Consider the following 12,225-nt stretch of genomic DNA (forward strand, 5'->3'; position numbering starts at 1 on the left):
ACTGAGTCATGCTCCAGTGTGACTAACAATAAAACTGGGAAATAGTTCATTCTGACAGCTTAAGTGAAAAATCGTTAACGAAATTTCTGACCAAACCAAAGAATTTGCTACAAATAATGGTGAGCCCATGATTTCAATTACTATTGAAATTTGGAAGAATTAAATTATTCTGACACCCCTGCTCACCTCTGGTAAATAATCTCCATTGATAATGGTCTCCTTTTATGAACTGATACAAGACATTCATTGATTCTGTATTTGTTCATGCCAGCTACACAATCCTAATGATGGAAGAGCTCTATTGTCTGTTGTATCCTACTGCGTTTCAGAAAGTTTGGTTCTGAAAAGGTATGGTGTGGAAAAGCAGGAAGAGGGAGCTGCTGACGAGAGGTGGCTCTGACTCAGTGCGTGCAGGGACAAGAGTGAAGGCTGACGCCAACCCCCTCACATACAAGAGCAGGCCCCCAGGGAGCACGACCGACCCACAGCGTGGTGCATCAGAAGGGCGTGAGGTGGCAGTTTGCACAAGCGAGACATGCGGGCAGGGCCCCACTTTGGTGGCCACTCGGCCGAAAGCCATCACCAGGAAAAACATGCTGACCCAGGTGGTGGGTCCCGCTCAGCTCTCTGGTTGCAGGGAGTGCCTGAGCCTGTCATTCGTACCCAAGGGCAGCGGAGAGAGCCCCTGTGTGAGGGCTGACCATGGGGATGATCTGCTCTGCTGGTGGCAGAGCTGAAGAAGGAAGTAGAAAGGCTGAGGAGTATCAGAGAGTGTAAGAGGGAGATGGATTGGTGGAGCCAAACCCTACCATCCCTGAGGCAAAGGTAGCAGATGGAGACCCCACAAGCAGCAGTGGATCCCATATCCTCTTGCCATCAGGCAGAAGGAAGGGAGGGAACCCAAACCATTCTATGATTCTGTGATCCCCTAGTGCTCTTCTGAGGGGCTCAAAACAGGCTCACCTCTTCCTTGCCTCAGTCTGAGATATACATCGCTATTTTAACCACAGGTTTTCTTCCTAACTTGTCTGTATCATCCAGTAATGGATCTAACGCTCTCAAGAGTGAAATATTTTGAGCAGTTTTATTCTTTTTTCCTGTATAGCCATCAGTCTTTCGAAGCATGTATTCTCTTCTCTGTCAAGCTCCTTCCTACTGTAAATTTTCAAGGATTCCTTAAAAGGGTCCATTCATTAACAGTAGAAATGGAAGGAAAGGCTGCTGCAGCCGTTTTGTCAGCAAAGTTGTCTTGAGGCTCTGGCTGTGTGATGGTTGGATTATGAAGTACTGAGAGCTCATTTGGCAAGGCTCTTAGTCTCCCAGTAATTGTTTCTCCACTTGGGTAGCCCTTTCAGCACCTCTGCTGTCCATCACTTAGGACAGGCATAGGCAGAAGAGCAGTTTGCAGTTGCAGCAGAACTACTTCTCCACCCTTCTAAAAGTCCATTGGAATGGCTGTTGAACAAAGAATAAAGGAAAGCAAAATAGAAATACAGGTAGCAGCAGTGGCATTTGATGCAATACAAATATTCCTTTCCCTAGTAGTTCCACGGCATTAGTGAATCTGATCTGTAGCATCTGCCTGGCTCCTTGGTTGTACAAATCCATCTGAGGTGGATTCAAGGAACTGTTCTTTTCTTCACAGTGTAACTTAGTATTGATTTCTCTCCTTGCACCGTTTTACTCAGCCAGGCAAGGAAGATTAGGGAGATTATCTTTGGTATATGTGCCATCCAGTTACCTTGATTGTATTTAAGAGATTACAAGGTTATAAATGTGTGGTGCAACTGGAGGTCAGGGCTGAGACTACGCAGCCTTGAGTGCTTAAATCTGTTGGGCTTCTGATATATTTACTCCTCGTGATTCTCTTTAATTTATCACCTGCTTCAGGTTAACGCATTGTCCAACCACAGCATTTAAAGATTGCAGAGGCTCAAAATTCTGACATTGCACTGAAAATTCTAAGATTTGAAGATTAGGAATTTTGAGGTTCTTCATTTGCCTCATTGACTAAAACACCACAGTCCTGCCTGCATAATGTTATACCAGCTATGCTGAGCCTTGCCTACAGTGTTTTCACTTACTCATATTTTCTATGTTATCAGCACATTTTACTACACAAAAGAGCACTGTCTTGCTGTATGATCCTTGTTATCTTTTATATCCTTCTCTCTTCAGGGTGTAATTGTATTTATTCGTATCATAGGGTTTCTTATCACATGTAGTAAGCTAGAAAACCATATTGAGCATTTCTTGAATATAAAATTCTACAAAGTATTAGCAGACTTAGAGGCTAGTGAGTAAGTAACTGTGGATGGTATGAGACTGTGTACAGTGAAAACATACCATTTCTTTTGCCTTCCTCCTCTAAACCTCTTTCCTTCTTCCCTTCTGTCCTCAGTTTCCCCAACTCCCAACTCTTTTAATTATTTAATGCTTTTCGGCTTCTTGATTGATTTTTAAAAAATTTTTGTTCTTAAATTTGGTGTTCATTTCACCTTCTGTGAACCCAGACTAAACAGCACCATTAGAGGCAGAGAAAATTGGGAAAAATATTAGACTGATCATGTTGGTATCTTTTTTTTTTTTTTAAATTCTCAAGCAGTGTGGATGTTTTTTAGAAAAAGTAATATTTGATCCTTCCTCTCTACTTTCTGGAAGAGTTCTTGGGTGCTTGCTCTCCATTGCATGGCTCAACATGCACAGTTCTTTCAGTGTCACTCACACACCCTCAGACACTTATTTTAACAGACTAGTCTGTCCATGTGATATGAAATTTCTTTCAAGTGGTGCTTATCTTTTGGCACAATTTGGCCTTCTATACATGTCTAATTATTTCTCGTATGACTTTGAAAAGTCTGTGTTTATTTGAACAATTGTGTTCTTTGCTACTGCTGTAAGATACAAACAACAGCAGTTCGTAACTCCCTGACAGCATGAGTGGTGTGACCTGTCGCTGGATGCCTTGTTTAATCATACCCATTTTTAATACTTAGTCTTTGATCACTTCCGCGAGTCATTTAGCATTTTTGTAGAAAAGTCATTCTGATTCAACAGATTTCCAGCTACCCTTAGTTCTAATTCCATGATCATGTTGAAATTCATATTTTTCTTTAAATTGTTTATTTTTTGTAGCATGTTTGAGAAAGTATAGCTCTTGAATTCAAAACAAACAAAAAAACCTCTCCAAAAATTTGTCTTTTAAATTATATTTCTGTTTATATGTGTGACATTTCAAGTAATCTCAGTAAGGTTTGCTTTTATTTTCCTTTGTTTTCACAGGGTCATAAACAATAGACATGGAAAGGATCTTGAGAGGTCCCTTTCCAAAGCCTGGTCATCTGCCTAAAACAGTCCTGACAGGTGGTTGTCTAATCTACTTTTAACAACTCCTGAGGATGAAGATTACTTTGTCTCTCTAAGCATTTTATCATCTGTGTATATGACCAGGCCCCACTGTAGAAGGATATTCTGATGTCTAACCTAAATCTCCTTCACACTGATTTATACCCAGTATTTAACTCCAAGTAGCCTTAGGAGTTTATTCTCTTTTCCTTGGGGTGGCTGTTTACATTATTTGAAGGCTGTTTTCTGTGTACTCTCAGAGAAATGAGAGTACATTTTCTACTACGCAGAGAAATGGCCCAGTGGACTTGATTGCATAGTGGATTTTAGGGCACTTTGCAGGCTTCTTTGGTTGCACCTATAGGTGCAACCTTGGGTTGGTCCTTGGCCCTGTGTTGGTTCACTGTCTTGAGCCTATAAGTAGTTCCACAGATTTTTAGTGATGAACATACAGATATCTGTGTTTGGTGTGGTATAACATCACCCGGTAAAGAGAGGAGGATGAGGGAAACATTGTGACAAAGGAGTTCACAGAATATAGTGCATGAGAAGCACCTTAGCAAACAGAACAGAGAAATCTCATGGGGTTTTAGAGATTAAAAAAGGTGGTTTGGAGCTAGTAGCATCTCAGAACTGTACAAAAGCTTACAAGCTAAGAAGATGAGAGAAAGTAAATGGAGAATTACTGCTATTTGGGAATCACAGTCTATTGCTGACATGAACTGCTGTTGGTGAGATTTACAAAAACAAAACAAAAAAAAGAGGGAGAGAGAAGTGAGACTGGCAAGAGCATGGATGCTTGGATCAGGAAGATATGGAACAGGGCAGACATGGCAGACTAGACAGAGTGGAAATAAAGTGGTGGAGACAACAGAAAGGAGGAGGAATATGTATGCCACAGAGGAAACAACACGTTTGCTACAGCAAATTGGGAAAAAATTCTGCCCTGGTAGATGTAGGGGTGCTGAAAGCTTACAGACTCTCTCATTTGAGCATGAAAATGGAAGGAGAGAACAAGAGTTCAAATACTGAATTTATACAAAAAAAGTAGCCTGGAGATAAACAAAAATCTAAGCAGTGACAATAAAGTATGTTCCAAGTCTTGAAAATCGCTAATATCAGTAAAGATCTTTATAAATTAATTTGAATAAATCATGTGTGAATAGCATAATTACAGAGAAATTAGATGATCAGCATGACTTTGAGTAGCCTGCAGAATGTGGAGAAAAGAAAGCAGGAGGTCCACCAAGAAGGCAATTGCAGTAGTCCAAGCATGAAATCATCAAAGAATAAATGCTTTCCTTATAGGATCTGCTGAGTTTACAGCCTAAGGTAGTATCTGTGGCCATGAATTAGATAAAGTAATAAAAACTTCTATTCTCTCAATCAAGATATTTCTTCTTCCTCAGATGTCCTTGCTAGTTAACTCTTAAATGACAGTAATTTTTGTCTAGCAGTATTTGCTGACGTCCCATCTTCCTGTGCTTCCTATCTGGTGAGAAGTGGGTACTTGGGCAGAAGGGTTGGACTTGGCACACCAAAGCCCCAGCCTCTGTATTTATCAATCAATTTCTTCTTCCTCTTTAAGTTCAGCTTTCCAGGATAGGTTTGATTCTTGAGGGAAAAGAAGTCCCTGTGAAAGGAAAATAGTGGCAAGGCTGAACTGGAAGTCTGAATGTATAAATTCTGAATGGAAGGAACAAAGTTCAAGGCAGCAGAAGGTGAATTTCACTTCCTAAACCCAGTATCTGTTACATTGTTGCCGCAGAAGAAACTCATAATCTTCCAGTTTGAGTTTGCAGACCTCTTTTTTGGTAACAGTCACTGCCCAGGGAAAAGTAAACTCTCATTTGTTGCTGTAAATGGCTCTAGTCCAATCCCTCTTTCTTTCACAAGACTCCAGACTGGCCATAATTGGTCTTCCTGTCCTTCTGCACCACACCCTGTACCTCTCCGCGTTGTACCAGCATCTCCTACTCCACCCTGAAGCAGGAGGACCACAACTGTGCCCGTCCTCCTCCCAGCTCTCGCCTGTGCCACCACTGGCCACCCGTACAACCATGGCTGCCCCGCCAGCACCTGAGCAAGGAGGGCACCTTACCCACATTCACTGGAGTTTTGTGTTTGCTTATGGCACTGTATAAATGTTGTATTGTGTTACGAAGATGATAGAGCATAATAAGTAGATGATAATTTTGCTGAAAGCTCCTGGCATCACAGGAGTAAGGGTTTTCTAGGGGTTTTTACATGAATTGAACTGTTTCATTGCTCCTCACTTCAGTCCCTGCTTCACTTCCATTCTTAAATAATGGGTAATCATGGGACTTTTTCTCACACTGCAAAAGCAAAGGTGAATTCAGTGTTAGATGTGGCCTAATGTAGGCTTATCCAGCCATATATTTAAGGCAGGAGATCAGGGGTTCTGTATATGTAAGAAGCTTTTTACAGGAATTGTTTGGATCAGTTACTGTATTCTGCTGGCATTTCTGTGTCAGAAAAGTTACTATTTCATACTCAGATGGAAAAAATTAAAGTTCTGGAAGACACTCTGCTTCTGAGTAATTTCTGAGTACAAGAGAAAAGACGTCTATTAACAGGATGCTAAACAAAAATGTTCTTTACTACACAGTTCAACAATAAAGTCTTTAAAAACAGCATTGAGCTGTCATTGATAGGAAACTTCGCTTAGGTTCTATTGTGTTGAGATGTGTCAAATATGGAAAAATGCTTTACATCTAATTATTTAATTATTTACATTTAGTTATTTAATAAACATCCTTTTCTCATTTAAAAAAAAATTCTATTGTATTCACTTTATTTTTTTTTTTTTTTAATCTGACTCAATTGCATCATGCATGCTGCCTAAAGCGTGACTGCCGTGCTTTGCCGAACGTTCAGTGTTTTTCAGTTACTTACGTTTTCTTCAGCCTTAGCTGGATTCGTACGCAATTTGGTTTATTTCTCTTAGAGTTCTACAAAGTTGTTTTCTTGATATCTCTTTTTTTTTTTAAGCAAACTTTTCCAAAACTCATATTCTCTTGACATTTTGGTAGCTTCATTCAATATCCACTCCATTGCCTTAGCTATTTTTCCAGTAATAAGGTGACGGGAACTGTATAGTTTCTCGATTAAGCACCAAGGTCATAAAGAATTTACAAGCTTTCACTCTGTGTGAGTAGTTGTCATTTCATATGTAGCCTCCACGTCTGCCTTTATGCTGCCGTATCCTATTGCAAACTGATGTCCTTTTTTCCTGTTTGCTAAGCTTAGTTCAGTGTTGCTAGTTCCTGATTTATTTCTTCTGTTTAACGTTAATGTTAAATTATTTTCCCCAGCTGTGCATTTTTTCTCTGGGAAGTTTGGAGTGAAGAAGCTGGGAAAACTGAGAGAAAGCTATTGCAATATCCGCATCTGAAATTCTTGAGAAATGAATGCAGAATGTTTACTCTCATGTTATTACTCTTGAATATTTAGGTGGACCTGTCTACATAGATAAATCAGCATTATGTACTACAGAATACATGAGCTGTGGGCATGATATGTACCACTTCCTATGTGTAACTGCTGCAAATGATGCTCTTTGTGCTATGTTATGCTTCACTTCGGACAAAATAGTTCTTAATTGTCTAGGTACCTGAGGATTATAATTTTTTTTAGTTTAGCTTTGTTTGAGTCTTTCATTGACTCTCACCCAGATCTTAGAAAATCTGTGCCTCCCCCCTCCCCTTTCCATCTTTTCCTTCTTTTCATTATGTCATTTTCCACAAAAGTCTAAGCAGATCACAGCTTTTGCGCATTCATGATTTTTGGTCTTCGCTAAGCTGGTTTGCACTCTGATAACCTGTAGCTAGAAAGGAGTGACTGACCAGCCCGGAGGGGTGGGGTACAGCATGTTGATTAGTATTACGTTGGGATATTACTGTCACTGAACTTTCATATGCATCCTTCTTCTCTTCTTCCAGGAATTCAACTCTCCTGGCCAACGTATTGTTTGTAAAATAGAAATTATGGGAAAATTAGTTATTTTGTATCTCATTTTTTGTTAGGATTTACAGATAATCAGTACAGATGAAAACCAGGTGTTTGTGGCTGTTCAGGAGTGGTACCAGACAGACACGTACAACCTGTACCAGTCTGACCCCCAAGGTGTTTACTACTCCATCCTGCTGGAGAACGTCCGGAGCACAAAGCAGCCAGAAGAGAATGTCCTGATAGATATTCTGGAGGTAGGTCCTTATCTTCCAGTGTGTGTAGTCTGGGTGGAGTCTTAATTTTTAAAATTTTGATTTGGTTTTGTGCAAAACCAGAATTGGCTGAGGTTTGTGTAGTTTTTTTAGATACTGAAAAGTGAAGCTGGCAGCACTGTTATTATTGAAGTAAGAAGTTACGCAGCTGCCTACGTACCGCTTTCTTCTTTTAGGTGAGGCAGTGATACACTTCCTGAGCTGGAGCAGGTCATCTATTAGCCAGTAGGGGCTTAAGCAGTAATCCTGTGAGCCTTGGGCTAGGTTGTGTCAGCTTGGAAATACAAAGAACCAACAAAATTAGATATTGGACAGCACATGCACTTGCTTTAAGTCTGTGTCTTGTGCCAGCAATGTTTACTATGAGACAAACTCTCCTGTAACCAAATCTATCTTGTATTTTAACATCAGTGCACTTGGTAGAAGAAAAGACTAAAGAATACAGCATTTTGGAAGAGTAGCACGCTCTGTTACCAGTTCTGTTCCTGTTGATGACATTAAAATGTAATAAGGTGTAAGTTTGCTCTGCCTCTGTTCTTTCTTGTAGCATGCATCACTGGCTGTTACCAGGATATTAAACTAATGGACCTTTGATCTGACACAGTTTGGCCCCTGTTACTCTCTAATTTGTCTTGTGTTACTTTAAAAAAAAAAAAAAAATAGTAAGTGCACCAGACTTCTCTGGAAAAGGTTTGTAATAATTCAGGGTACAAGTCATACACTTACTGAGCTATTAAATAGGTCTAAGTATATTCTTCATGGTGGGGGAAAATGATAGTAGGTTTTTCCCCCTTATCTTCTCCATCTTTGATTAGCTTTTTCTTTCCAAGGGCTGTAGTAAGATAAAAAGGTGAATCGTTACCAATTATTATTTTCTACACTCTACCATTTTAGAAATGAAGGTTCTAAATGATTGGAGCTCTACATTTTGTGTAGCCGCATTGAGACAGGGTGATTTATTGAGAGTATAAGTTTGCAGTATAAGAGATATTATATTGAGATACAAGATATTACATTGAGATATAAGAGATATTATATTGAGAGTGTAAGTTTTATCCCTGGTCACTGCTGTGGGATGTAAAGCTGAAAGGGAGTTGGGTGCAATCTCTTCTCCCTGGGTCAGCTGCAGACTGTCATTTTAGATAACTTCTATAGAGATGCCACCCCTGGCTGTCCTTTTGACAACAGGATTTATTTACTTAATTCAGTTTCACTGATTTCAGAATTTCACAATGTTACTGAGGGCATATTTGATAAATGCACAACAGAGAGAGATCCTAGATTACTGTGGTCGCTGGATTAATTTGTAGGGTTGCATTAAAATGAAAATGTGTACGTGATAAAGAGTAATTGAAAGGCAGTACGCATGGAGCCATAGAATTCTTTATTTTTCAGAGATATTTTTGGAATAGAGTTGCATACAGGAGAACACTTTGCTTACCTGGAAGCCATAAGGCTTTCTTATTGTATCTTTTACGATAAATAATTATTGTTCACCATCTTTATGAGAATGTGATCAAGTATGGATTATTTACATAGCAAAAAATAGCTACTAAATATAACATGTATTGCAGTCATTGAGGATGGGATATTTTTTTTGTCTAGACATTTTTTTTCTCTGGGCATTTTAATGCAAGTATCCCAACTTGGGAAGAGGATTCTTCAGTGCAACACTGAGACAGTCCTTAATGGCTGACAATTTCTCTTTCTACCATGCATAATTCTCCTTAAAATTTGCACTGTTCATTGTCATTATCTTCTGCTGACCTCACTTCATCTTTTACTTGTATATCTGCTATAAAATCTTTTATAGATTTTTACCTGTCTGCATTAATTTTCTTTTATATGCTTTATCTTTTTTTTTTTTTGTACCGCATTTCTTTTCATGTTGCATGTGTGAAAGGGGAAATATTTCCCAAATACTTGTTCAAAGAAGAAAAGAAAAAGAAGTATTAAGTGACTGTCGAAAAGGAGCATGTCCTTGAAATTTGTGACTGTACAAAAGGAGCATGTCCTTGAAATTGTATCAAATGGTGGTGATGTGAACCCATCACAAATTTGACGTAGGTATTTGCAAAATGGGAATACTAATGTAATACTTCTAGATTGGATCTTGTGACCTCTTACATGGTTAAGAGCTACAGAAGTTGTAGTACACATTCTTCATCCTTCTCTTCCCAAACAACACATTGTATATATTTCAATTTAAATCACAAACTTCTAGTATATAGCTGTATTTTTTTGTATTTCAGTAACTGCTGCTACTAAACACTGTGGGGCCATCTGACCAGTGCTTCTTTCTACAGTAACAATGCAGCAATTAATGTGTCACAGAATACATAGTCATAGTAGAATACCTGTTCAGAAAATATGTTTGTAAGGTACAAAGTGCTTTTCTAAGAGTATTGGGGAACCACGAGCCCCTGAACTGTTTTGGAAAATATGTGTTCTTAGAACTAATCCTAGAAGTCTAAGGAGAATCAAAGGAAAGGTACTTTTCAATTTCCTTGTGTTTGTCTCCCTTGGGTAGCTACAGGACTGCTCATCAGAGTAACTGAACACTCCACGATGTTGAAATGTGTTCTTTTCCATAGCACCTTATTATTAACATGGCTCTTTTCCCTTCTTGGTAGAAGGATACTAATCTCCCACTTTTAGATTAGGGAACTGTGTCAAAAAGTAGATAGTACAGAAGAATTTGGGTGCCTCGGCATCACAGTTGAATCCAGAAGGTAAATCTGACATTCAGCGTTTACAGTATTTACAGAAAGTGGCAGGCATGTATTTACATAGGTCACAGGACAAATAAATTAGAAAATACTACGGGGAGGGTGGAGGAGTATTTTAAGGCTGCCATTTTTTACACACCATGATTAGTTATTACTTTTTAGGGCAATGAGCCATTCCCAACATCTTGCTTCTGCACTTGCTCTGAATATAGAAGCCTGAAATGTATTTATTATTTCCAGCAGGGTTTATGCCTTAAGTGCTGGTCAACTTTTATCTTTTTTTAGTGCAGTGGTGAGAGAAGTTAACTGAGACACTGGAAGAAATTTTTTCCTAACGTTTCTCTCTGATAGATTCGAACAATTATGTCCTATATTCTAGAGAGGAGAGGCTACCCTTGCACTTGGTTAGGTTAGAGATGGGAGTGGGAGAAAATTTTTTTGCCCAGTTCCCACTGAATGATTATATGCAACAATTAAATATTCATTAAACAAGAATGAGGAAAAAAAAGAGAAGAAACAAAAATATTGATGATGCAGCACTGGTTTTGTCATCCACAAATGAAGAGGGAAACCTCAGTTGCAGTCCCTGATCTAATTATTGTTTAAATATTTAATATTATGTTCACTGGAAGAAAGGCACAGAAATTTAACCCCAAGTCTACCTTCAAAGTAAATGTTTGAACTGCCAAGCTTTTCAGTTATATACATGGCTGTGCTGTCTCTGGAAGCCAGAATATGTAATAAAACCACAGCAAGATGAAAGTGCTTTGAAAGTAAAGATGGCAGGTTTCTCCCCTCTTCTTTCTTTTCTCACCTGTACTGCAAAGTAGTTGATTTTTAAGGTATGTTTGACTTGGAGGCGATTTTGGCCATCTAGAATCCTGGATAAGTAAGCCAACCGTACATGCATGGCATTTAAAGAAGGAACTCATAAGAAAGCATGGTATTAAAATGTCTGTACAGAATTTGCTTATCTAAATGTAAATATATTTCCAAGTTCTGGGCTATCACCATAACCAGGAGAGCTTGCTGTCTAGGCTATCTCTGTAGCCTATCTATCTAGGCTATTCTAGGCTATCACCATAACCAGAAGATTCTGATGTACATTTGGTTCAGTTCCTGAGAAAAATGCATGTATTTATAAGCAATAGGTATCAAATCCATAGCCTGCTGGAAGGGATGCCTTCTCTTCACCCTAAATGCAGGCTTTTGTAAAATGAATGTCAAAGGGAATTCATAACTGGTAGTTGGAAAAAAAGTAAGTTTTTTGGATACATAATAAATAGTAAAGCCAGGAATGGATCATGTCAGCAAGGGGCAAATATTCCTGGTGATGCAAAGAGCAAACAATCTTGTGCATTTAGTTCTTCAGTTTTGTTAAATGTCAACACATGAGAAGATTAGAAAGCTTTAGTGTGCTGGAAATGGTGTATGAGTTAATACACATTTTTAAGAAATTTTCAAAAATACAAGAAGCCTCATAAATAATCACAAGGGGAAACAAGAGCACTCATCATAGAATAACATTAGAGAGATGTCCATATTAAAAAACAAACAAACAAACACCACAAACAAAAAAAAAAGAGCTGTAACTTTAACATTAGTGTACAGTAAGGCCATGCTATCATAATTTTTGTATTTTGCTATATAAACTACATATAATTTGATTAGCCTTCTGACCTTGAGAGGACTCTATACCCTTTATAATACATTTAGAAATACAAATCAACTAGTAATTCCTCCCTTTCTCCCATTCTACATTTCCTCTTATCCTTTTGACTTCCTTTTTACTTCTTTAGTGGAGAAACTACTTGAGTTACACGTTCAGAGTGGCAGAAGAGCAGCTAATCAAGAATAATCTGTGTTGAAAAAAGGTGTATGTGCTGGTCATTAACCCTCTCTCCTGT

General features: G+C 38.6%; 1 protein-coding gene across 1 annotated transcript in view; it reads left to right on the plus strand.

The window, feature by feature from the left end:
• Nucleotides 1-535: 535 nt before the first annotated feature.
• LOC104513535 (VPS10 domain-containing receptor SorCS2-like) overlaps nucleotides 536-12,225 on the plus strand; it is a 76,224-nt gene continuing 64,534 nt past the window's right edge. Inside the window, exons 1-3 of the mRNA XM_010156933.1 lie at nucleotides 536-689; nucleotides 6,820-6,902; nucleotides 7,392-7,571. Of these exons, the coding sequence (XP_010155235.1) occupies nucleotides 536-689; nucleotides 6,820-6,902; nucleotides 7,392-7,571 (417 nt within the window). The remainder of the gene's footprint in view (nucleotides 690-6,819; nucleotides 6,903-7,391; nucleotides 7,572-12,225) is intronic.

The sequence above is a fragment of the Eurypyga helias genome, unplaced genomic scaffold (assembly GCF_000690775.1).
Source record: "Eurypyga helias isolate BGI_N326 unplaced genomic scaffold, ASM69077v1 scaffold1288, whole genome shotgun sequence".
Taxonomy (NCBI): domain Eukaryota; kingdom Metazoa; phylum Chordata; class Aves; order Eurypygiformes; family Eurypygidae; genus Eurypyga; species Eurypyga helias.